Source organism: Canis lupus, chromosome 6, assembly GCF_003254725.2.
Source record: "Canis lupus dingo isolate Sandy chromosome 6, ASM325472v2, whole genome shotgun sequence".
Taxonomy (NCBI): domain Eukaryota; kingdom Metazoa; phylum Chordata; class Mammalia; order Carnivora; family Canidae; genus Canis; species Canis lupus.
This window is the reverse complement of record NC_064248.1, coordinates 46,694,845-46,722,728: the sequence shown is the minus strand read 5'-3', so window position 1 is coordinate 46,722,728 and position 27,884 is coordinate 46,694,845. Positions and strand designations below refer to the sequence as shown.

The following is a 27,884-nucleotide window of genomic DNA, read 5'->3' as shown; positions in this document are numbered from 1 at the left end:
TACAACCTGCCACTGAAACTTCATTTTGACACATGCTTTAACAATCACAGAGACACCAGAGTAAAACTTCTTACTTCTGTTTTATTTCATTGCCAAAGCAAATGACATGGACATTCCCAAATTCAACAGGATAAGGTGTGTATTTTACCTGTAGAGAGGAGCATGGCATATTTATGAATCATAATATTTCTCAGGGTGTGAGATCAGGAATAAAAACTTTACCAGAGACGGGTGCCTGGGTGGCTCAATTGTTTAAGCAACTGACTATTTCGGCTTAGGTCATGATCTCAGGGTTGTGAAATCAAGCCCTGTGTCAGGCGCTGCACGAAGTATAGAGTCTTAAGATTCTCTCTTCTCTTCTCCCTCTCATGCTCATGCTCTCTCTCTCTTTCCAGAAAATCAAAACCAAACAAAAACAATTAAGCACCACTACAACAGAGAACTATTAATTCTGTTTAGTGTAAAAAATTTGAAAAACAGAAGTATAAGACAAACTCTTACTACTTTTGCTATTTTCTAAACATATTAATATTAACTAAACAGAAAAATATCTTCACATAAAACATTTTAATAGAATTTTTTTTTTTTTTACAACTCAGTGCTGGAGACTGATAAGCTTGAGTACTGGCTAAGAACTCACTATAGTGTTAAACTACTTGGTTTTGAATCTTGGTCTCAGCATTTACTGTAATTTGACTATGGACAAATTACCTTTCCTAATGTGCTTCAGTTTCCTTCTTTTGAAACTGGGTATCATCATAATTCTATCTTGCATTTATGTTTGTGTGAGAAATCAAAGTGATAATACACTGACATGGTTCATAGTAACACTCTTAATGTTTTTATTTATTTTCAGTTAGTTTTGCATTTTTGTTATATTTATCAGTAATAATATTACCTCCATTTTCCAGCTGAGACCTAAATACAATCATACAATCTGTAGGTGGGGACTCTGGGTGGCTCATTGGTTTAGCACCTGCCATTGGCCCAGGGTGTGATCCTGGAGTCCTGGGATCGAGTCCCACATCAGGCTCCTTGCATGGAGCCTGCTCCTCCCTCTGCCTGTCTCTGCCTCTCTCTCTCTCTCTCTGTGTCTCTCATGAATAAATAAATAAAATATTTAAAAATAAATAAATAAATAAATACAATCTATAGGCTTTTGTTTTCTCTAAGGTTCACATAGTAGGTGACAAAGCTCAGATTCAAAATTATATTTAGGGTTTAGAGACTTTGTTTACATCCTAGTCACACTTACTTAATTTAACACAATCATTTTAATCTATGTCTTTAAGCTTATTTTATCAAAAAAATTTCTTACAGCTTGATATAAATAGTTCAGGAAAACAAAAAACTAACTGAGATTGGGAGAAGATACTGAGAAATTAAAGAAGAAAGCAAGCAAAGAGAAAGTGAACTGAAAATGTACAGTGTAATTAGAAAAGGCAGCAGCGCGGCACGTTGAAAGCAGAGAAGAGAAGACAGTGGTTCATGCAGGAATCATTATATGGCTCACATAAGACTTTTTTTTGCAGATTAGATTTGGGGAATTGGAAAGGGTTCTAAGAGCACCTATTGAAAAGGATTATAGAAGATCTATGCAGTTCTAAATTCAGCATTTTCCTCCATTGAAGAGAAAGCAAAACAAGAGCTGTGTGGTTTTTCTGATTTTATAATTGGAAAGGCTGACCTTTGGATTTGAGAGTTTGCTGATTTAAAGAAATTACTGTGGTGAGTTATTTTTTAATGTTTATGACTATCATGTAGTCCCTATACCTGCCTTCTAGTTTTGTCTTGAAATAATTGGTTTCTGTAATATGGTTTGATATTGTTTAGAGTTTCCCAATCTATTTTAGGTTTGTTGACAACTCAAGTTTCAGTTTCCAGCAGGACAAAATGTACTATTTGTGTCTGAGCCTTGGCTTAACATGTTTGTCTCACTTAAGAGATCTCGTAGACAAACTTGATTATATTTGCCTCTGTTTCTCTAATCTTCACATGTGACTTATTATCCGGTGCTCAGGTTCATTTTCCTGTTTTTCTTTTCTATTTTTTGGTGGGGATAGACAGCTGTAGGGAGACAGTTTTGCGGGAAAATTGTACATTATTCAGTGTAAAATATAGAGGAATTATGACTTTTTTCAGTATGAGAAATGGCTAACTTGACCAAATACTGGAGTAATAATACTACCCTGTGCTCTAGAATATTGAAAACTATGAAAATAGAAAATAAAACACTTGGAGATAAAGTGACAAAATAAGCATAGATGTGACATTTAAATGTTTAATGATACTTTAAACAACTTGCTATAAAGATATTTAACTATGAGGGTTCTAGGCTAATAACTACAAATGATAAGAGTAGATAACTAGTCTCTTCTTGGTTAATGTTAAATTATTTACATGTTAAAAAAATATATTGCTGTCTGCCTGAGATGCGAATCTTTGGTGGGGGGAAAGTACATTGTCATAGCTAATACTTATGTAAGTAACTGATATTTACATACGTAGGAAGGAAGCTATAAAAATAGATACTAGTTTTTTGACTACTACTTTTTACCTAACATTTTAATAGAGCTCCTTTATTTTATTTATGACATGGTACAATTAAGTAGACTTTAAGCTAAATAACTAAATGGTATTTCATGCATTAAGAAAAATCCTGAATTTATTCTAGGGCCTTTCCCCTTTGTTGTCATTTATATTGTGGACATTAAATAAAATAACAAATATCTCAATACCGATTGAGAAAAAAAAAACTTGAGAACATCAGAACCTAGCAAATTATGAAGTCCGAATTAGTAGTATTTTTTTCTCCTTAACATTGCATATGTTTTATTGGTACTTCAAATATAAATACTTCTTAAGGAGTATTGCTTTGTTGATAGGATAGTACCAAATGTTGCAGTTTATATTTTTAAAGAACTCCCAATACATCTCATTTGACATATTATAGTAGTCCTTAATGCATTAAAATAGAAGGAAATTTCTCTTTATAAGGCAATCCAAGCATTATGAGATGTGGGCAACAGAGCATTGATAATAGTATTAATGACTGTGAATATCTTCTCTGAGCCGAACAATTTTAGGAAACCAATAAAGGGAAGTAGATATTTCAACTGTTTCAAGTTCTTATTTTTTTGTTTTATTATATTTTTTAAGGATTTTATTTATTTGAGAGAGAGAGGGCATGAGACAGGAGGAGGGACAGAGGGGGAGGGAGAAGCAGGCTCCCCACTGAGCAGGGAGCCCACCATGGGGCTTGGTCCCAGGACCCTAGGACAATGACCTGAGCCAAAGGAAGATGCTTAATTGGCTTAGCCACCCCGGCGCCCCGCTTTTGTTTTGTTATTGATGTCAAAGATGTCTGAGAAAAAAAGAAAGATGTCTGAGATTTGTTTGCAGAATTTACTTCACAAGATATAAATGTGTTAATTATTTTAATGCCTTTCCTAGGGAGTTTATTATTTTGTTATTATTTTTTTATATTGATTGAGGTGAAAATTAAGATTACATGAGAAAATCTATGACAATGCGTGACCCTTGATAGAAGATTATCATATATTTGTGTACATCCACCTAAGCTAGTAAAATTTCTCAATTTATGTCTGCAAGTTATCCCTTATTTTAATAACATCCTAAAATACATGTGAAAGTATTTAAAACAGTTTAGAGTTAATTGTTGAGGCAGTGATGAGAAGTTATTTCAAAATCAACATGTGATCTCCTAGAAACTCAGAAGAGATTAAAACAAAAAGAAAAAGAAAATAAAGTGTGGAAAACATTGCCAGTTCCTTCTTATCACTATTCCTGGGGGAAGGGTATGTAAATACTTCTAAAAGGTAGAAAGTATTATTAGAATTTGGAAAGAGTGGAATGGAAAGAGAGAATGTCCAAGTGACAGTAAGTGAAGTGGAAAGAGAGCATGAGTTTAGGGTAGTTGGAATAGTATCAGTGATAAAAATAACAAAACAGCAATAGTAACATTACAGAAACCAAACACATTGAGTTTTTAATGTATCATGCATTGGGGTAACAGTTTTATTGCTGTTAATGCAGTATATTCTGATATTAGTTCTTCAGTTTCCCTAAACCAAGTCTGCCTTTGGATTGCACTATGAATGATAATGGTGTTGTCATTCTACCATTCACTAAACTAAATAACTTTCTTCCTTTTTCTTTCTTTCTTTCTTTCTTTCTTTCTTTCTTTCTTTCTTTCTTTCTTTCTTTTTCTTTCTTTCTCTTTTTCTTTTCATATTGTTATTATTTTTTTCTTTAAGGTTTATCTAGTTATTGTAAGAGGGATAGGGGTGGAGAGAGTTTTAATCACACTCTATGCTGAGCACAGAGCCCCATATGGGTCTCAATCTCACAACACTGAGATTATGACCTGAGCTGAAACCAAGAGTCAGACACTTAACCAACTGTGCCACCCAGTCACCCCCTTTCACTAAACTTTAAACCTCTGTGTCCCCTTTGTTTCTTTCTTTTCATTTTCCCCCTTCATCTCATTAGCTACCATTTCCTGTAGAATTGGCCTCCACCAAATCTATTGCATCTCTCCTTTCTGTATTAGTTAATTATTGCTGAATAGCAATAATATACATTCCGCCTCACAATTTAATGGGTTGGCTAGGCGGTTCTTTTGCTGGTTTAGCCCCAGAATAATCATTCAACTACAATAATCATTCAATCATTCAACAGTTAGTTGGTAGATCAGCTCAGCTGATTGGAATGTGTAGGGAGATATACTCTAAAAGCTCTAATCATGTTACTTGCCTTTATAAAAACAAAACAGGGATCCCTGGGTGGCGCAGCGGTTTAGCACTACCTTTGGCCTGGGGTGGGATCCTGGAAACCTGGGATTGAGTCCCATGTCAGGCTCCCTGCATGGAGCCTGCTTCTCCCTCTGCCTGTGTCTCTGCCTCTCTCTCTGTGACTATCATAAAAAATAAAACAAACAAACAAACAAACAGAGGAATAACATTCTTCTGTAGCTTCTTATAGCTCTAGGAAGAAATTCTTTCTTCTCCCTGACTTAGAAACCCCATGTAACTTTCTTACTTTAACTCCTGTAGCTCCCTTAGACCTAACGTAATGTTCTACAAAACTATATTATAGTTGCCCATTCTTCTTTCCCATTTCCTACATTTTTTTAAAGATTCTATTTATTTATGAGAGAGAGAGGGACAGCATGAACAGGGGAAGGGGTAGAGGGAGAAGGAGAAGCAGGCTCCCTATTAACTAGGGAGCCTGAATCAGGGTTGGATCCCACGGCTGCTGGATCCCAGGACTCCAGGATCATGACCTGAGCTGAAGGCAGATGCTTTACTACTGAGCCACCATGGCTGCCATTTTTTTTTTTTTTTTTTTTTACATAAAAGCTACTTCACTTTATTTATTTATAAAAGATTTTATTTATTCATGAGAGACAGACAGAGAGAGAGAGAGAGAGGCAGAGACACAGGCAGAAGGAGAAGCAGGTTCCACGCAGGAAACCTGACGTGGGACTCGATGCCGGGTCTCCAGGATCAGGCCCTGGGCCGAAGGCAGGTGCCAAACCACTGAGCCACCCAGAGATCCCCACCTTATCTCTTTTAAAGTCAAACCGGAATGCCTGGGTGGCTCAGTACTTCAGCACCTGCCTTCGGTCCCAGGGTGTGATCTTGGAGATCCAGGATCGAGTACCCACATCGGGCTCCCTGCATGGAGCCTGCTTCTCCCTCTGCCTGTGTCTCTGCCTCTCTCTCTCTCTGTGTCTCTCATGAATAAATAAATAAAATCTTAGAAAAATAAAGTCAAACCTATTCTTTGAATTGACTATATCTTTTTCTGTTCTCAGTCAGCACAAATTGCTTTTTTTTTTTTTTAAGATTTTATTTATTTATTCATGAGAGACACACACATACACAGAGGCAGAGACACAGGCAGAGGGAGAAGCAGGCTCCAGGCAGGGAGCCCAACGCGGGACTGGATCCCAGGACCCCAGGATCACGCCCTTGGGCCAAAGGCGGCGCTAAACCTCTGAGCCACTTGGGCTTCCCACAAATTACTTTTTCTATCAGTGAAATCCTCAAGCACTTTACTCCTACCTTTCTTAAAATGGTAATCATATTCTTCATTTTATTATTGTCGCTTGTATTTTTATACAGATATGTCCTTTCTTTGACTTAACATTATCTCTAGAATGATACTCTCCAGTAGAAATATAATGAAAACCACATATGTAATTAACAGTTTTTAGGAGCAATATTAAAAGAGGCCAAAGAAACTTGGGAAATTAATTAAATGTCAATAATAAATTTTATTTAGCCTAATGTATCACAATTTTTTTTTTAAGATTTTATTTATGTGACAGAGAGCAAAAGAGAATGAGCTATGGGGGAGGGACAGAGAAAAAAGCAGATTCCCTGCTGAACAACGACCTGATATGGGGCTTGATCCCAGGACCCCAGGATCACGCCCTTGGGCCAAAGGCGGCGCTAAACCTCTGAGCCACTTGGGCTTCCCACAAATTACTTTTTCTATCAGTGAAATCCTCAAGCACTTTACTCCTACCTTTCTTAAAATGGTAATCATATTCTTCATTTTATTATTGTCGCTTGTATTTTTATACAGATATGCCCTTTCTTTGACTTAACATTATCTCTAGAATGATACTCTCCAGTAGAAATATAATGAAAACCACATATGTAATTAACAGTTTTTAGGAGCAATATTAAAAGAGGCCAAAGAAACTTGGGAAATTAAATGTCAATAATAAATTTTATTTAGCCTAATGTATCACAGTTTTTTTTTTTTAAGATTTTATTTATGTGACAGAGAGCAAAAGAGAATGAGCTATGGGGGAGGGACAGAGAAAAAAGCAGATTCCCTGCTGAACAACGACCTGATATGGGGCTTGATCCCAGGACTCTGGGATCATGACCTGAGCCTAAAATAGATGCTCAACCAACTGAGGCCACTCAGGCCCCCTCAAAATATTATTTCAACATAAATGACTTAAAATTATTTTTATATTAATTTTTCATACTAATTCTTCAAAATTTGGGGTGTATTTTATACTTTATAGCACATCTCTGTTCAAACCAATATTTCCATTTCTCAGTAACCAAATATTGCTTGTGCTACCATATTGGACATTACCCCTCTAGAATTCTATGATAAATATTGGTGTATGACAGAGAATGTTGATTTATGGTAGGACCTATTATCAAATTCTTGCTTCATTATTTACCTTATGAGCCTGGACAATTTATTCACTTTGTCTGACTTTAGTTCCTTCAAGTATACAAATGTTTTACAAAGATTAGATTGTATGACATAATTTCTCTGGTGTTTGTTTACTTTAAAAAATAATTGCAGACATAACCCAAGTTATGCCAGTGTCTTGTACAGTGCATGGAATTTAGAGTCTTATGTTACAGCAATTTACTGATCACATAAGCCATTGGTCTCATAAGCATAATGGCTTATGCTAGTTTCTAAGAATATTAGTTTGTTTTGCTAGTTTCTAAGAATATTAGTTAGGAAGTCTACCTTTAAGAAGTTTGGTACAGAATGATGGACTTGTGAATACTTAGTTATTTACAATATATTTATCATGTAAATCAAATACATCTTAATAATGTCATATAAGATAAAAAGCTATAATACAGAGGATTTATTAACTATGCCTGGGAATTTCAGGATAAGCTTCAAAAGATGTTGCTTCAGCTGCATCTGGAAAGAGGAATGTTTCCTAAGTACACCAGGATGTTAAAAGGTGATCCTAGAAAGAAGGAAAATACTTGGAAAATCATGGTGTAATGAAATTGCTTGTGAAATGTGAGGGAATTCTCATTTTGCAACGGATGAGTGTTAGGGACTGCACATTTGGGTCTCCTTTCCTCCAAATTTACATGTTGAAACCCTAACTCCCAGTGAAATGGTGGGGCATGTGAGACCGTGGGGCAGGTGAGAAGTAATTCAGTTGAGATAAAGCCATGAGAATGGAGCCCCATGATTGATTAGTATCCTTATAAAAAGAGAAAGAGACTAGAGCTCTCTCTTGTTATCCACCATATAAAGATACAGGAGAAGATGACTATCTGTGAACTGAGAAGCTTGTGATAATTTTGGCATAACAACTTGAACTGACTAAGAAAGCAGGACACATAGTGTTTACATGGTTGGCTGGAGGAAGGACCAACAGAGATGACTAGGGTTGATAGAGGAATAATTATGGACCATAGTGCTCTACATAACCCTTCCCCAAACTTCCTTGTTTTTCCTCATCTTAATGAATGGTATCACCAAATATCTTTCTGTAAGTTTTCTCTTCCCCTCATTCTTTAGCTCTCATTTATCCATAAGCCTATAGCCTCTCTGCCTCTGAAATATAATATATCCTGTCAGTGCCCTTAGTCCAATCTGCTGACCTCTTTCCTAGACCACTAAAAAGTCAGACTGATCTCCTTACCTCTACTCTAATCTTCACATAATCCAATTTCTTCACAGCAGCAAGAGTGATGTTCTTTTAATGTATACCAAAGTTTCCTAGCTTCCATTTTTCAGATTCAAAGGTGCTCTCGTTAAATTCTACAAGGTCCTTCATGACCTGGCCTAATAGATATCTTATCATTTTACCTTTCCCAGTAATACACGTTGTTTAGCTACCTTGACTTTTTTTTTTTTTAAACATATCACTTGAGTCTTTTCTTTCCTTGAGCTTTTTATCTTGTACTTTCCTCTAGATTGCTCTTTCTCTGATCTTCAAAGGACTGGCTCCGTCTACTCCTTCAAATGCTAGCTGAAAATCATTTCCACAGAGAAATCTTCCGACTATCCAGTTTAAAAAACCCTGATGGCAAAGTAACTTTCTATTTTATTACTGTTAATTCATACTAGTTCTTATTGATATCTTCAGTTGTTTTATTATAATTTACTCATATATTTTCTTTTTTTCCAAATTTTTACTTAAATTCTAGTTAGTTAACCTATATTTTTTATTTTATTTTATTTTTATTTATAATAGTCACACACAGAGAGAGAGAGGCAGAGACATAGGCAGAGGGAGAAGCAGGCTCCATGCACCGGGAGCCCGACGTGGGATTCGATCCCGGGTCTCCAGGATCGCGCCCTGGGCCAAAGGCAGGCGCTAAACCGCTGCACCACCCAGGGATCCCCTAGTTAGTTAACATATAATGCAATATTGGTTTTAGGAGCAGAATTCAGCATTTCATCACTTACATGCAACACCCAGTGCTCATCATAAAAAGTGCCCTCCTTAATTACCATTATCCTTCTAGCCCATCCCACACTCACTTCCGTCAACCCTCAGTTTGTTGTCTATCATTAAGGGTCTCTTAGGGTTTGGTTTCCTCGCCCCTCTTTTTTTTCCTCTCTCATATGTTCATCTGTTTTATTCCTTAAATTCCACTTATGAGTGAAATTATATGGTATTTGTCTTTTTCTGACTTAATTTATTTAGCATAATACACCCTTGCAACATGTTGTTGCAAATGGCAGGATTTCATTTTTTAAAATTTTATTTAAATTCAAGTTAGCTAACATATAGTGTAGTACTGGTTTCAGGAGCAGGATTTAGTGATTGATCACTTACATATAACACACAGTCATCATCCCAATATGTGTTCTTTTAAAAACCCATCACCCACTTAACCCAATCCCCACCCATCTCCCCTCTTTAGTTTGTTCTTTTAAATATATAGTCCGTTAAGGTGACTCCCCCCTGTTTTTAACTTATTTTATTTTTCCTTTCCTTCCCCTGTATTCATCTGTTTTGTTTCTTAAATTCTACATGCAAGTACAATCATATATTTGTCTTTCTCTGACTTATTTCACTTGCATGATACATTCTAGTTCCAACCACATTGTTACAAATGGCAAGATTTCATTCTTTTTAGGCTGGAGATATATATATATCTATCCATATCCATATCTTTCCTCATATCTCTATCTATCTATCATCTATCTATCTATCTATCTATCTATCTATCTATCTATCTATCATCTATACCACTTCTTTACCCATTCATCATTTGATGGATGTTTAGACTTTTTCCACAGAGTTTGGCTATTGTTGATAATGCTGCTATCAATATAGAAGTTCATGTGTCCCTTTGAATTAGTATTTTTTATACTTTGGGTAAATACCTAGTGGTGCAATTGCTGGATCACAAGGTAGCTCTATTTTTAACTGTTTGAGGAATTTCCAAACTGTTTTCCACAGTGGTTGCACCTGTTTTTATTCCCAAAAACAGTGTAAGAGGTTTCCCCTTTCTCCACCTCCTGACCAACACTTGTTGTTTCTTGTGTGGTTAATTTTAGCCATTCTGGCAGGTGTGAGGTGATATTTCATTGCAGTTTTGATTTGTATTTCCTTGGTGATGAGGGATATCTAGCGCTCATATAATTTCTTTCCACAATAGAACGTAAGCTCTTTGAGAATATGATTCCTGTCTTATTCATCACTGTATCCCAAATATCATCTGAATGCTTAAGCAAAAAGCAGCATTCAGTTAATGCTTGTTGACTTAATGCATGAAGTCCCCCCCCATACAATTATTCTCTTTTATAGGCTTTTACTTAGATTAAGAATGAAGCAGTGTGTGAATTCATCAATTTAGTATCTTATAAGGTAGTAAAAGAGGTATTTAGCTAAAAGGAAAAAAAAAAAACACAAAACAATCTACACTATAGCCATTGCATTAAGTACATGATTTGATGAGGGTGGGGAAAGGGTGTTTCCTCAATTCGTGGGCATTCAACTTTCCAATAGTTTCTTAAATTGTAAAGTAGAAACTTCAATAACTAAAAATGAGACTTGGTGGTATAAAAACAGAACTGTATTGAATATCCTGTTTCTTTTTGAAAGTGAAACATTATAATGGTTACAAATAGTTAAGGCAAAGTTTTGACCATAAATTCAGTTGGCTTTAATTGTGATTTTCCTTCTATTAGTGAAAGACTTCAGAAATAAAAGTTAATCCTAATTAAGTAATACATGATTAAGGATTCTTTATATATAAACTGCCAGATGTTTAAAAAGGTTAATATTCCCTCAATAAGGAAAACATTAAGTCTAAAAGGTCACTTAGATTATTTTTCTGGAAAGTTCTTTATAGATATTCTTCACCTGTTAATATTATTATTGATAATCCTTTTTCTGATTATGAATAAACACTTTGTGCTCTATGTATTTATTCATGGTAACATTTACTTAGTAAAATATGTCTCTTACAGGAAGATAAATAGTTCCTGGGAAGAATACTACCAACTCAAAGCAAAATGAAGTTCTTTCTATTGCTTTCAGTCATTGGGTTCTGCTGGGCTCAGTATGCCCCAAATACCAAACCTGGACGGACATCTATTGTCCATCTGTTTGAGTGGCGCTGGGCTGACATTGCTCTTGAATGCGAACGATACTTAGCTCCAAGAGGATTTGGAGGGGTTCAGGTGAGTATTGTTCAGAGCATAAATTGCAGTTTGCTATACTTAGAGGAAATGGTATTATGATTTGTATCTGTGAAGCTGGAGCATTTTACTGAGGACAAAAGAAATGTAGTATTGTTGACAACTTTATGTTTCATTCCTGATATAACCTTTCTTTGGCAGGACATTTCCAGTATGCTGTTAATATTTTCATGTGGTTGTTAAAAATGTAGCTGTATATGCAAAAATTCAGAAATAATTTTAGATTATTGATGAGTTTCTAGAGTAATCTGATGATATAAACTAACCCATAATTTGATACTTATTAAGATTTTTTTATTTATAGATTTCTCCACCCAATGAAAATGTTGTGATTAATAACCCTTCAAGACCTTGGTGGGAAAGATACCAACCAATTAGCTACAAGTTGTGCACAAGATCAGGAAATGAAGATGAATTCAAAGACATGGTGACTCGGTGTAACAATGTTGGTGTAAGTGAATTAAAGTTTCCTTTAAAAAATATTCAGGAAAACAATGTCTCCTGTCTCCTGTTACTCTTTAGCAGAATGTTTTCCATATTTATTTTATTTTAGTTTAGTTTACTTTACACTTAAGCCATAACTAAAGCTTAATTGTTACCTTATGTTCAGCTTTTGTAAACTTTTGTATATGTGCTATTTATCTACTAAAGGAAATTTAAATCGAAGTTTCAAGCTGAGCTTATTTATAAAGAAAGTATCAACTTTGAACCCCATAACTATACACATTTCTGGGGAATACTTTCCTAGTTAGGAGTTGGAAATTCCAGGTGCAATATTTGCTTGTAATTTTTATGTGACTTGTATCTCCACCTATCATTTCTGAGTCTTCTTCCCATAGGTGTATAGTTATATTCTTTAATTGATGATATATAGTTAAATCATTTTTGATGAAGAGCATAAGAGACAATAATTAAGTTCAGATGTTAAGTAGATAATAGAGACTAGCATTCTAGGATAATGCATGGAAATTTTAAAAACTACTACTCTTTCTTGCCTCAGCTGATTCCTACCTCTCCCTAAAAAGGCTGTTTGCCTGGTAGCTTTAGTTCTATCAGTTTATCATATATGTAAATATTTTACCAAGATGGTAGAAAGCAGATAGGCATTTAGTTCATATTGATTTCCCTTCATGCTTGACTTTTGGTTTACTAAGAAGATAAGTTAAAAAATAGCAAAGACCTATTTTGGAGTGTGATTATCATTCCATAAACTTTTTTTTTTTTAATTTTTATTTATTTATGATAGTCACAGAGAGAGAGAGAGAGGCAGAGACATAGGCAGAGGGAGAAGCAGGCTCCATGCACCGGGAGCCCTACGTGGGATTCGATCCCGGGTCTCCAGGATCGCGCCCTGGGCCAAAGGCCCGCGCCAAACCGCTGCGCCACCCAGGGATCCCTCATTCCATAAACTTTAGTCAATAATACTATAAATTTCTACCTTTCTATGAGTCAAACAAATAGAAACTTTGTTTTTCAGGTCTATATTTATGTGGATGCTGTAATTAATCATATGTGTGGGAATGCTGTGAGTGCAGGAACAAGCAGTACTTGTGGAAGTTACTTCAACCCTGGAAACAGAGATTTTCCAGCGGTCCCATTCTCTGGTTGGGATTTTAATGATGGTAAATGTAAAACTGGAAGTGGAGACATTGAAAACTATAATGATCCGTATCAGGTAATTAAATTTAAAAACCACAGTGATGCGAATAAAGAGCTATCTGTACCTTTAATTATTTACATGTAGTTTATCGATCATCATTTTACATACTGGAGTAGATTCCTAGGAAAATAGAAATCAATATTTAAAACATTTTTCCCAATTTAATTTGTCCCAGTTGAAAAGCTCTTCTAATTTATTTCCTACATACTCCATTTTTATACTAGAAAATATTTCAAAGGTATGTCCATACTAGAATGTCAGTATCTCCAGGTGCCAATGCAAGGAAGCACTACAGAAATATCTGTTAATGAATAAATGAACGCATAATGAAATGGATTCTCAAGTAAAGATGATGTTTTGTGTATCAATCACAAAATTTTTGCCTTCATAGGTCAGAGATTGTCGTCTGGTTGGTCTTCTTGATCTTGCACTGGAGAAAGATTATGTGCGTTCCAAGATTGCTGAATATCTAAACCACCTCATTGACATTGGTGTAGCAGGGTTCAGAATTGATGCTTCCAAGCACATGTGGCCTGGAGACATGAAGGCGGTTTTGGATAAACTGCATAATCTAAATACAAGGTGGTTCCCTGGAGGAAGTAAACCTTTCATTTACCAGGAGGTACATTAATACATATATGTATCTATATTTCATATGTACATAAAATAATATCACTTAATTCCTTAGAAAATAGTGGATTTAATTAAAATATAATTCTGTTGTTTAATGGCTGAATCATTTATATAGAATAGTGTTCTTGAATTCTTTTTTTTTTTTTAAGATTTTATTTATTTATTCATGAGAGGCACAGAGAGAGGCAGAGACACAGGCAGAGGGAGAAGCAGGCTCCATGCAGGGATCCCAAGGTGGGACTCGATCTGGGAACTCCAGGATCACATCCTGGGCTGAAGGCAGGCACTAAACTGCTGAGCCACTCAGGCGTTCCTGGTGAAAAGTCTTTAAAGTTTTTATTTAAGATAATCTCTCCCCTGTATTTCTACTAGGTAATTGATCTGGGTGGTGAGCCAATTAAAAGCCAAGAGTACTTTGGAAATGGCCGTGTGACGGAATTCAAGTATGGTGCAAAACTAGGCACAGTTCTGCGCAAATGGAATGGAGAAAAGATGGCTTACTTAAAGTAAACGAGATATGTTTTGTCTTTTAAATTATTTCACAGATGTATTAGTCTTATTATCTCAATCTCCGTTATCTTAGGAACTTATTTAGAACTTTTAAGGATTCAATGAATAGTAACAAGGGTTAAACTTCCCAAAATTCAAATTTATCATCTTTATTATTTAGCTTGTCAATCATGAGGATGTCTGGAAACCCCAATCATAACCTAGAGACTTTAATCTGTGTATTATATAACTATTTTAGATTACTAATGTTTGCATATAATGTGAAGGCCACATTGTTATTAAAATGATCGTGTCATTTATAAAGCATAACCTACAATGTGGTTATACTATTCAATTTATGAGTATTATCAATTAATTATTTTCAAATATTAGACTATTTATATTATAGCAATATAATATTGAAACTTGCTTTTAATCCCAGTATTCTATTCTGTATGCTATGATATGGATGTTGATAAATTCTGAAGTTTTTTCTAAATTATACTGAAATCTCTAAAAGGACTTTTTATAGCATAAATCTTATAACTGTAATATGAATATAATCGAAGTAATTCATACATATATTCATACATGGAATGCATAATATATCTATATATAGTTTATATATATATTTTTAAACTCTTATAGAATAATCATTTAATTAGAGAATTTCATTTGGGCCTGCTCTGCCAAAATAAATATACATTTAGGTTACCCTAAAGCTACTGGGAAAGAATACATGTTTGTGTGTTTATGTGTGTTTTAATAGGAACTGGGGAGAAGGATGGGGTTTCATGCCTTCTGATAGAGCACTTGTCTTTGTGGATAACCACGACAATCAACGAGGACATGGAGCTGGAGGAGCATCTATTCTTACGTTCTGGGACTCTAGGTAGGAAACAAAGTGCCCCCCTTTTTAATCTACCTTTTAATGATACTAAACATACTGTTTACTTCTATGATGGTATCATTTTGTAACTTTTAGACTGTACAAAATGGGAGTTGGATTTATGCTTGCTCATCCATATGGATTTACACGAGTAATGTCAAGCTTCCGTTGGCCAAGATACTTTGAAAATGGAAAAGTAAGTTTTGGTGTTATCTAACATGTTTGTTTCTCAAGAGAGAAAAGAAAGTGTTGTAATTGTACCATGATGCTATTATATTTACTACTTATCAAATATTGAAGTGTAAACCTGATACAGGAATGCTTTTAGCAATGCAGTAGATATTAAAGAATTAAAATTCATTGTCTCTGTTATCAAAGAGTATGCAAACTATATCAGAAATATGATAAACATACACCCACCCCAAAGAAAAGCTTAAAAGTAAGGATATAGTAAGAAAAATATGTATTTTTCATAAGTACCTACCTCATAGGGTTGATATAAGGATTACAAATTAACACGTTGAAATAACTTAAAACAGTACCTGCCCATAATATGAACAATAAAAATATTTGTTAAATACTTTGGAAAAAAGTAATATGGAATGGAAAGAAATTATTCGATTGAACTGGGGTTAAATAGGGTAAATATCTTATAAGAGGAAGGAAAATAGATGTATTGAAGAAATTTGAGACTATTTTGGGAAAAGTAAAGATGAGGAGATTATTTGGGGTATTATATGTGGTATTGAGTAGCAATTTTATAAGGGAACTAAGAAATAAAACTGTGAATGTATTTGGAAATTTAATGGAAAATTTTTTTAATTGAAGAATTCACATGCAGCATTGTACAGCAACTTCTTACATAAAGTAAAAAATGCTTTTCAGCATAAACCAGACTGATATTTACATAGTTTCTTCCATTTTTTTCTGTGACTGTTGTTAAAAGTATCAATCAGAAAAGCACAATATTAAACCTCTGATCAGTTTAGTAAAGAATATTGTTTTTTTTTTTTTTAGAATATTGTGATGTATTGATTAGCACATTTATCCAGAAAGAAGACTGAAAGAATTGAATACTTATTTAGCAATTGTCACATTCAAGGCATTTTCACATATATCATTTAATTTTTTTAAAAGATGTTATTTATTTATTCATGAGAGACACACAGAGAAAGAGAGGCAGAGACACAGGCAGAGGGAGAAGCAGGCTCCATGCAGGCAGCCCGAAGTGGGACTTGATCCCAGGTCCCCAGGATCAGGCCCTGGGCTGAAGGCAGGCGCTAAACCGCTGAGCCACCTAGGCTGCCCTATCATTTAATTTTTATAGCAACTATGCATTATCCCCATTTTACAGGAGAAGAAAATTAGGCACAGAGAAGTTATGTATATCAACTAAGTTTTCTTAACTAATGGTAATAGAATCTTTGTTTTCATTCTGCTGTTTCTGACACTGAAGTCTGCCATTTCATTATCATTGCACTGCTGACAGTGATATTAAGAATTCCATGGCAATTTCTTAGAAAGAAAATTAAAGTGTATTAAAAAATCTTGCCCTTAAAATATGGTACTAGAGAATGAGAAATTGGGGATAAATAGCGAGGACTTGGCAAAATGCTGTAACAATGCTGAGGGAGTTACATTCTAAATGAAGACAATGCAGAGATACAAGACATACTGGTTTTGGTGTACTGGAGAAGAAATAGACAAATATGTGAAATGTCAAAAATCTGAGCTTTTTAAACTTTTTCTTTTTTTCTTTTTACTTCAGGATGTTAATGATTGGTATGGGCCACCAAATAATAATGGGATAATTAAAGAAGTTACTATTAATCCAGATACTACTTGTGGTAATGATTGGGTCTGTGAACATCGATGGCGTCAAATAAGGTGGGAATTCTTATTTAGAGATGTCCTCTACTAATAAACATTCTTAACATTTTATTTTAAGCTGTTGATGTATTCATAAGCATTTTATGTTGTATTTTATTTTTAGAAACATGGTTATGTTCCGTAATGTAGTTGATGGACAACCTTTTACAAACTGGTGGGATAATGGTAGCAACCAAGTAGCTTTTGGAAGAGGAAACAAAGGGTTCATTGTCTTTAACAATGATGACTGGTAAGTAGATATCAATTAGAAATAACGTTTTATTCTAACATGTTCTTGGTTTACTACTTTCTCTTCTTGCACATTTATTTTTTTTCATATCTGAAAAATTCTTTAGTCAGTGGATTAAGAAAACACAGAAATCAGAAGAAAAATGAAAATGGCTCTTATTCATAAGGGCTCTGTGTTCTAAGTGGAGATATGTGCATCCTGGCATATCATGTACATATATGAGGCACACGTATAGACTCACCTGTATATATACCCCACACAAAATACGCAGAGTAGTTCATATGAAGGGTGTGAAATCACTAGAAGAACATGTCTTATAGCCCCCATTCCATTTTGAAATGTTGGAAAAATACTACCTCAATACTGAAGTACATTTGTTTAGCTCTTTTTCCAAGTACTCTTGTAGCTGGTTCTTTTGTCTCCTTTTTTCACTTCCCTGTCTCTCTGATGAATGATGTATTTTTTGAGGCATTGTTTAAAGAACATGTATCTTAGGGTTGGTCAGGGATTCACATCAGGAGTTTTCAAGTTTTAGTTCTGATACTTCTTACTTTCATTGGTATATTCACATCCTTTGCTTCTAGTATATTGATTCCCTTATATATAAAACTATGGCTTAGGAGATGTCTTTGCAAGCAGCTGACAAATTTAAAATATTAAAAGGAAGTGCTTTTATCTAAGGGTGATAATTCGTTCAAATCTTCACTGAAGTTCTAAAACTATAATTTTGTGATGATATTCACTGTCAACTAGGGATTTGCTAAGTCTTCTGTAAGATTACCATTAGCTTGTAAATTGTTCACATCTGCTGGAGAGGTCTTTGTATTTTCTTCTCACTGAGGCTTTGACTGCTTAGAGTTCTATTGCACAAACTTAAGCTTTTAGAGGTAGTCTGAATTCTTGCTTTTAATTGTACTGAATTGAAGTTAAATCTTAAATTTTATTTTTCAGGCCATTATCTTTAACTCTGCAAACTGGTCTTCCTGCTGGCACATATTGTGATGTTATTTCTGGAGATAAAATTGACGGCAATTGTACAGGAATTAAAATCTATATTTCTGGGGATGGGAATGCTCATTTTTCTATTAGTAACTCGGCTGAAGATCCATTTATTGCAATTCATGCTGAATCTAAACTGTAAAATTTGAAATAAATACATACACGTACTCAAAGCAATAACCAAGTGTATCTCTTTCTTTTGTGTGTATGTATATATTATTATAGTTCATTAATTTTTGATAAAAGCTGTAAGTAATCAAGTCGAAAAACTGAGAAAGGCATAAAGATCACTTATAACTATATAATTATAAGATAGCTACAATTAACATCATGATATATTTTAGAAGACTCTTGATGACTTATTTGTCAAGGGAATTTCTAAGAATTCAGAGATGTATGTTAACTAGTATGTTTATTGCCATTTATACAATTTCCCAATATGTATTTATGTTATTTCTTCCATCAACTGTTTCTAACAATTAGTGAGGGATAGTTGATTTAATAATTGCCATACAGGGCTATAACATGTGAGTGATTTCACTTTGTGAGAACCCTTTTATGGTCAATCAGTTAATAAATAAAATAAAATCATGCAAGGTATGATTCTTAATTATAGGGATATAATTATATATAATTATATTTATAATATATATAAATATAATTATATATATAATTATATTTATAATATATATTATAAATATAATTATAGGGAACTCATAGGAATCTTCTATTTTATCTGTATTTTTTCTCTCCTTGTAATGTCTTTAAGTTGATGTTGATGTAAGGGTTTTTTTTGTTCCATTTCTTAACCCCCAGTATGGATGGATGTAATTATTTGGGGCTTTCATCATACCACTTGGTCTAGATTTTCTTTCTAATCCTCTACTTGTTCATCCTTCTTCACTATGACCTTAAATACGAAATTTGGTAAGGATCTCATCTGGATCTCATAACTCTCAGTAGTTTTTCTTATGCTTGGCATCATCATTCATTCAGTTCTGCAAGTAAGAAATCTGAGTCTCATCTTTGAAACCCCCTTCTATTATATCTCTTAGATCCAATCAAACATCATATTTTTATTTTACCATCCAAATATTTCTATCATTTTTTCTCTCAATTGCCACTATTTATCCTTTTATTAAATGACAAAAGTCTCTTACTTTACCTCCATTATTATGAGAAAAAGATCACGGGTGCCCACCTTAAATCCAGACTTTAGTGCTTATAACAAATACATTGTAGAATGAAAACAGGGAGAGTAATCACAAGCCAGGGGCTGGCATTCTCTACCAGTTTTGTAAAATATCAGAATTACATGCTTTTATTTTATTATTTTTTACATGCTTTTTTTTTTTTTTTTAATAAAAGATTGTACCTAAAGAACTCCTTTAAGAATTTCCTGGTGGGAGGTGCTTTGGTGGCTCAAGCAGTTAAGTTTTGGCTGAGGTCACCATCCCAGATTATGTTTCCAGGGTCCTAGGATCAAGCCCTAAGTCAGGCTCCTGCTCAGCAGGGAGTCTGCTTCTCCCATTTCCTCTCGTCTCCCACCCACTCGTGCTCTCTTTCTCATATAAGTAAAATCTAATATAAGTAAAATCTTTAAAAAAGAAAAAAAAAGAAGAACTTCCTGGTGGTTCGCAGGGGAGTAGGATGTCCGTGATACTCAGGTAATGATGGGATATTTTATTTTATTTTATTTATCATGATGGTAATGATTTACTCAGGTAAATAGTGGAGAGTAATGACATCTCAGTTCCCAGCAAGGGAGGAGAAGATAAACATTAGGAACATAAGCTAGGAAAATTAAAAAGAGGTTCTATCATGGGATTAACAGTATTTTTATTAGAGCTTGCCCAGGAGCATGAAACATCAGAGATTTCTGTTAGTTGAAATCTTAACTTTTACTATACCAGACCACCAGAGCTTCATGTTCTATTGATTACAGACAGTCTGACTGCAGCATCAGAATTACTTTGCCCTTTCTCCCACCATCCCAGTCTCTATCATGCAGTTGGAGTGATCTCACATCAGAAATCCACCACTAGCACCACCACTACCACTTTCCCAAAATTCTATCAAAAGACCAAAAGTCTTAAGTTAAAAAACCAAAATTCATAGCAGCATTCTAAGATTTGTCTGTATCTGAAGCCTCCCCTCACAAAACTTTCATCCTTAACTTTTTTTGAGCCATACTAATGTTTTATTTTATTTTATTTTTTATTTTTTTTATTTTTTTTTATACTAATGTTTTAGTTACTCACCAAGCCTCTTTAATCTCCTCAACTTCAACTTAAGGAACATTCTGCTTCTTCTACTTGGAAAGTGTTTTTTCATCTCTTCTGATGAACTACTGTTCATCATTCAAATCTTAGTTCAAAGCCCTCTTCACCATGGACATTTAGCAGTATTATGTCAAGTCCTCCTGTTATGCCATGACTTTCTGTACTTTTGTTTTTATCACCATCATTGTACTATGAGACAGTGTCTATTTTGTTTTTCATTGAACCCTGAGTCAAGATACTGTTTGGTACATGTTATGTAAGAGCTCAATAATTATTTGTGAAATAAATTGAGATAATGAAAGAAAAGAAGAAATATATCAATATTTGAAAAAGAATGCTAGTGATTCTTCTCATTTCCTCCCCATTTCTTCTCAAATTAAATTAATTCCTTTTAACCCTGATGTATTAAGTCCTAAATGTCATGGAATTTCAACGGAATCAAAAACGTTTTTGACAAAATTAAACAACTTGTGATAAAATCTCTCAATAATTAGGTAATAAAGGAATGTATCTCAACATAATAAAGGCCACATATGACAAGTACACAGCTAACATGCTCAATGGTGAAAAGCTGAAAGTTTTCCCTCTAAAATTAGGAAAAAGACAAAGATGCCCATTCTCATCCTTTCTATTCAACATACTACTAGAAGTCCTTACCAGAGAAATTAGGCAAGATATAAAAATAAAAGACATCCAAATCAGAAAGTATTAAGTAAAATTTTCTCAGTTTGCAGATGACATAATCTTATTTATGGAAACTCCTGAAGACTCCACAAAGTAACTGTTAGAACTAATAAATTTAGTAAGTTGCCAGATACAAAATAAACATGCAAATATTAGTTATTTCAATACATTAACAATGAACTATTAAAACAAAAAATTAAGAAAGCAATCTCAGTTATAATGTCCTGGAAAACAAATACATAGGGATAAATTGAACCAAGGAGATGAAAGATCTATACACTGAAAACTATAAGACATTAATGAAGAAAATGAAGAAGATACAAACAAAAGAACGATTTCCTGTGTTCTTGGATTAGAAAAAAAAATGATGTTGAAATGTCCATACTACCCCAAAAGGTGTATTAATTCAATACAATTGCCATCAAAATTCCAATGACACCTTTCCAAGAAATAGAAAAAAATCCTGAAATTCATAAGAAACCACAAAAGATTCCAAATAGCTAAGGCAATCTTGATAAACCCAAACAAAGCTGGAGGCATCATACTTTCTCATTTCAAACTATACTTCAAATGTATAGTAATCAAAACGGTGTGGTACTGCCATAAAACCACACACACATAGACCAGTGGAATAGAATACAGAGCCCCAAAATAAATCCATGTATATACAGTCAACAAATCTTTGAGAAGAGTGCCAAAAACACACAATAGGGAAAAGATGCTCTCTTCAATAAATGGTGCTGAAAAAACTATATCCATATGCAGAAGAGTGAAACTGGACCCCGTCTTACAACACCCACAAAAATGAATTAGAAATGAATTAAAGACTTAAATGTAGAACCTGATACCATAAAACTCCTCCTAGAAGAAAACATAAAGAAGAAGCTTTACGACATTGGTCTTTGAATAATAACACTAAGAGTACAGACAAGAAAAGCAAAAATAAGTAAGTGAGACTACATCAAACTAAAAAGCTTCAGCATAGCAAGGGATATAGTCAATAAGATAAAAAGACAACAAAATGGGAGAAAATATTTGCAAACCATATATCCGACAAGAGGTTAGTATTTAAAAAATATAAGGAACTCTTACAACTCAAAAGCAATAATAACAATAACCATTTTTAAAATGGGTGAAAGACCTGAAGAGACATTTTTGCAAAGAAGATGTACAAATGGCCCATAGGTTCATAAAAAGGTGTTCCACATCAGTAATCATCAGAGAAATGCAAAACAAAATCATAATGATATGTCACTTTACACCTATTAGGATGTCTATTGTTGAAAAGATAACAAATGTTAGCAAGGATATGAAGAAAGGGATTCATTGTATACTGGTCTTAAGAAGGTAAACCGGTACAGCCGTTATGGAAAACAGTATGGAGGTTACTCAAAAAATTAAAAATAAAACTACCATATGACCCAGAAATCTCACTCCTGGCTCTATATCTGAAGGAAATGAAGTCACAATTTTGGCTGATATGTGCCCTCCCATGTTCATTTCAGCATTATTTGTAATAGTCAAGATACAGAAGCAGTCTAAATGTCAACAGATAAGTGGGTAAATAAAATGTATTTTTTATACAATGGAATAGTATTTAATCATAGGAAGGAATAAAATTCTGTAATTTGTGACAACATGTATGAACCTGGAGGCCATTATGCTAAGTGAAATAAACCAGGCAGACACATACTGTATGATGTCACTTATATGTGAAATCTAAAAAGCAAGTAAAGCTGAACTCACAGAAAGTGGAAATGATGACAGAGAATGAGATGTAGGGTACATGATATCAGCTTCTAGTTATGAGGAAGTTCTAAGCTTCTAATGTGCAGCAAACTGACTAGAGATGGTGATATGGTCTTGTATTACTTGAAATTTTCTGAGAATAGATCTTAATAGTTCTCACAAACAAAAAAAGTTAATTATGTGAAGTGATGAATGTGGTAATTAACTTAATCTTGGTAATCATTTCACAATGTATATCAAAGCATCACATCATGCACTTTAAATATATACAATGTTGTCAGTATTTCTCTATGAGTTGGAAACAACATCATGGAGAAGTTAAGTACTTTGGCAAAATCCCATCATATTTTCGGGATGTAAATTGTAAGAGTAGTCAAATTTTTGTAAGCTATGCCCCTCTTATGTCAACACAATATTCTTAAAACAGGAAAAATGATCCCACATTGGTCTGGATATAATACATTTTAAACCCATTTACACTGTGTCCTTAGTGATTTCTTATACTTAAGAGTTTGTTAACAGATTCTTCATTTAGATATTTCATTTTATGTATTCAAGGAACTCTGTGAATACTGAGTTATTTCTCTTCTCATGGAAGGGAAAGTATGTTGAAGAATCCTTGTTTATGATTAGGCTTTCACCTGCAAGTCAAAGTGAAACCACTAAACATTATCATAGAATATGATCAGAGAGAATGATTGAGACAAACTCAGTCCCCTTCCAGAGTAATCTCAACATTATGATTATTAGTATCATTATTATTATTAAACCCCGAAATGAAGTGTATCTAGATATTGGACCAATAGATGATAAAAGCTTCCAAAAAGACACTTACGTTCAACCAATCAAACCTCTAAAGAAATCACTTTCTGTTGTGTAAAGAAACGAATGAGACAGTTTGTGCAAAGGATAGAAAAATCTCTATGAGTATTTAAACCAAAGTTTTGTAACATTTGTATTTTGTTCTTATGTATATGTTAAAGCAAATTCCTTATTCCAATTTGGAATGGCTGGAAAAAATTTCAAGGGCTTAAGTCAGGGCTAGTTTACCTGAGTTAGCCTCAGTTTTTCTTCTGTTTCTTTTGCCCTTGCAAGTATCTACACACACACACACACACACACACACACACACACACACACCACACGTACATATAAAGCAGAAAAATCTAGATATGTCAGATACAGCTTACAATTTGTTGCAGAAAATCCTAAGGTTTTAGAAATAATCTTCTAAGATCCCCGATAAAAACATAACTTAAAAAACGAAGGTAAAGTAATATATAAAAAACCTTTAAACTTCTTTCACATGAAATGGAACAGATGGGCAAATACATAGTGTGTTTGCTCTTTCTGCCCTTGAACACAAAGTCCAGGGTGAGGGGAAAGTATGGCTTGGAGCCAGCCCCTCATACAACCTATTTAGGTAGAAATAGTTGTGTTGAAAGAGGTTAGGTTCAGCATGACTTACATTAGAATAAAAGGTGATATTTATTATTTCCCTAAATTGCAAATCTGTCAAACCCAACTCAATATTTTTCTTTGATAATTTTAAGGATTTCTTTTGAGTCATGAAATAATTATATTTTCATAATTAATTCAATGGAACATTTTAAAATCACCTCTCTGAACCTCAGTTTCCTCATCTGTAAAACAATAGTAATAGCTACTTTTTTCAGTTTGGTGTACTGAATGAGAAATTGTATATAATACACTAACCACTCTTTCTGATTAAATGCACATTCTTCATCTCTTTAGTAAAAGTGTGTCTCTTAATGCTGAGGGTTAGTAACTTGATACTCTTCTACAGTCTAACTGAAAAAAAGGAGAAAAAAATTCCCACAAAACATTGGAATTAGAACAGAAAGAACATCCATTCTAATCTGAAATTTTGCCAGGTTCAAGTGATGCGTCATTTTCTGAAAGTTAGTTGACAGAAAATCCTTGTCTTTGAGTATAGTGTCTAATTCAGTTCTAGGTCCTATATAAGATCTGTGGGAATTCTTCTATCAGAAACTTCAGCCTCGGCTTTGTATATTGCCATCTTACATGTGCTATAAGAGCTACAAACAAAGATTAAACACATCTGTTATAATGAAAAAGCACATCAACCAATCTAATATATTAATTAAGTGTACTGGACTCTTTCAGGTACTTTGAAATATGTTATCCATGTTTCAGTACAAAGTATAGTTGGGAAAACAAAATATAACTACATGATACATTAATGAAATTAGAGGGAAATAGTTAAAATTATGCATAATAAAATATGGGATAGACCGTTGTTTGATTCAAAGGAGGGAGATAATGCATGTCCTGAAATGGTCTGAGACAATTTTATGGAAAATGAAGGTCTTGATAAGGGTAAGGATGATTTGTAAGGAAGAGCAAAGAGGCAGAGATAAACCAGGAAGAGACAAAGGCATGACTAAAGCACAAACGCGTGGCAGCGAATAGAGTAGTTGATTAGTGCTCAAGAGGGGAACTCAGAGGATACTACTGGGAAGGTTGGAAAGTAGAATAAGGCCAACAACAGAGTACATTTTTCCTATTAGGTTTAATATATTGATACCAGCAATGACATTTCTGAATATAAAGGATATCACTATGCAAGATAGTGAAATTTTAGGAACCATCATTCCTTATATTATACAGAATTAGTTTATTACATTTTAGTGTATATTACCTTTGTGGTTTGCTTCTATTGTCATATGCTGAAATCATTGATTTTGAATGACAACCTGCTTCCTACTTACTATTTTTACATCAGTGGGGATGGAAATAATAGAACCATTCCTTTGATTTAACGGTCAGGCAAGCGGCACCTCAAACATACTCTAAAACTAAACAAAGCCCCTCAATCTTCTAGGAACTAATGATTTTTGTAATATTCCCAGATTTATAGAAGAAAGTTCATATATGTAATGTTTCCCTGTAACATAATGAGTATGAATATATTTTAAAATTAAAGTATGGCATTATATCCAGCAAAATTTCCCTTCAATGAGAATAAACCTATAATTTTCATTTGAGAAGAAAAGCACTTAGTATATTGTCTGCCTTTTATTCTAAAAGTAACAAATGAATGAAGAAATGTGTACGCATTTAACAAAAATGTCTTAAAAGGGGTAGAAAAGGGGATCCCTGGGTGGCGCAGCGGTTTGGCGCCTGCCTTTGGCCCAGGGCACGATCCTGGAGACCCGGGATTGAATCCCACATCAGGCTCCCGGTGCATGGAGCCTGCTTCTCCCTCTGCCTGTGTCTCTGCCTCTCTCTTTCTCTCTCTCTGTGACTATCATAAATAAATAAAAAAAATTAAAAAAAAAAGGGGGTAGAAAAAAAGGACTAACCTCTCAGTAGAAATTTTTATGAGAAAGTGAAACTTTCAACAAAATGTGGTTTTATTTTTCAGAGGTTTAATTTTAGAGATACTATAAGGAAATATTTTAGAGGTATTGTAAGCAAGTTTAGGGGCTTCCTAATAATATGTAGTATGTTTTTCTAGGTCCTAGGGTCAAACTTATTAAAAAGCAAGCAATAATAAAGAAGATGGAAACCAAAACACAACTTCTATTAACAAGCTGATATAGGAGAATGCAATTTGTATCAGTGGGCAAGTGGCATTTCTAATGGTGAACCTAACAATTAGATTGGAATTCTCACTCAGCAGCCTGAAACGGGGCAGGACTCTCCCATAGAGGGGAGCAGAGCATCTTTAGGGAAAAAAAAAAAAAGGAAAAAAAAAAGCAGAATATCTTTATCAGCATGTAAATCACTCCCAAGGGAAAGAGAAGAGGAGCTGGGCTACCTGTGTCCAACACTTCTTTCCAAATACCAAGAAGATGTTATCCTCTTCCTCTAGTGAGTGACATTGCACATTGAAACCAGAATGTTCTGTGAATCTAGCTATTCTTCAGGAAAAGAAACAATGAGTAGGAAAAAGTCACCTTCATGCTTTTTGGTATTTGAGAAGGTAATAAGTACTTTGGTTAAAATCAACAATTTTAAAGGATAAAATCGACAATTTTAAAGGAGAAAAGAAGGAATGAGAAGAAAAAGGATATGAAAAAATAACTTCTGATTTATAGTTTCATTCTATATTCTTTCACTTTTCTTTCCTAGTGACATTTTAATAGAGTTTCAGAGCTTTCTAGAGTAGTAAATTTGCTGTGGAATTCCGTTGCATGCCTTATGATTTTCTTTGGTCTTCTTTTCCTCTTTGGAACCCTCCTACCCTTATGGAACAAGAAGAACATCCTGCAACTATACAATTTTGCTCTCTAAAATTCTTTCATTAAAACTTTATTTTTCCGGGGATTCCTGGGTGGCTCAGAGGTTTGGCACCTGCCTTTGGCCCAGGGCGTGATCCTGGAGTCCTGGGATCGAGTCCCGCATAGGGCTCCCTGCATGGAGCCTGCTTCTCCCTCTGCCTCCCTCTTCTCCCTCTGCCTGTGTTTCTGCCTCTCTCTCTCTCTCTCTCTCTCTCTCTATCGTGAATAAATAAATCTTTTAAAAACTAAAAGAAAAAATAAAACTTCTTTTTTCCCTTTTTGCTAACTAATCTCAAAAAGTAACATGTTTGTTATTCAAAGCATACTCTAACTTCATTATAGTAAATATAAAAAAAGTTTACTGGGGAATGTTACAAACATATATTTTGAACATTCCCTTATTCCACTGAGCATTATGCTTTGACTAGCACATCTGGAATGGGTAACCACAGAAAGTACTCCAGTAAAGAAGGGTCCTCACTCCTACAGTGTAATATAGCTATGGAGAGGGAGCAATAAATAAGTGTCTCTGTTAGAAAAGACCTCTTCTGGAGCCCAGCTTCTGGTAATACCTGTTCTCCTGTTGAGGTTACTCAGACCTATGGTGTCAGCTTCTTGGTAAGTTACCAAAACAGAA

General features: G+C 34.3%; 1 protein-coding gene across 2 annotated transcripts; it reads left to right on the top strand.

The window, feature by feature from the left end:
* Positions 1 to 647: 647 nt before the first annotated feature.
* Positions 648 to 18,444, top strand: LOC112640762 (pancreatic alpha-amylase). 2 transcript variants are annotated; one of them, XM_049111613.1, is made up of 12 exons: positions 648 to 1,728; positions 8,733 to 8,850; positions 11,245 to 11,457; positions 11,780 to 11,926; positions 12,953 to 13,150; positions 13,527 to 13,757; positions 14,141 to 14,274; positions 15,027 to 15,149; positions 15,243 to 15,342; positions 16,915 to 17,033; positions 17,140 to 17,265; positions 18,217 to 18,444. In XM_049111613.1, exons 3-12 carry the CDS (start codon positions 11,290 to 11,292, stop codon positions 18,404 to 18,406), a joined length of 1,536 nt encoding a protein of 511 aa, XP_048967570.1. In that variant the 5' UTR covers positions 648 to 1,728; positions 8,733 to 8,850; positions 11,245 to 11,289; the 3' UTR covers positions 18,407 to 18,444. The 2 variants fall into 2 exon arrangements, with proteins under 2 accessions (XP_048967570.1, XP_025273250.2); XM_025417465.3 differs by lacking the exon at positions 8,733 to 8,850 and having other exon boundaries at positions 1,152 to 1,728.
* Positions 18,445 to 27,884: the final 9,440 nt, after the last annotated feature.

What these genes read in the sequence shown, in the direction of transcription:
- LOC112640762 (XM_049111613.1), top strand. Translation starts at nt 11,290, where the DNA reads ATGAAGTTCTTTCTATTGCTTTCAGTCATTGGGTTCTGCTGGGCTCAG. An exon ending in ACTATAATGATCCGTATCAG is followed by an intron (nt 13,151 to 13,526) that starts GTAATTAAATTT and finishes TTGCCTTCATAG; the next exon opens with GTCAGAGATTGTCGTCTGGT. An exon ending in AACCTTTCATTTACCAGGAG is followed by an intron (nt 13,758 to 14,140) that starts GTACATTAATAC and finishes TATTTCTACTAG; the next exon opens with GTAATTGATCTGGGTGGTGA.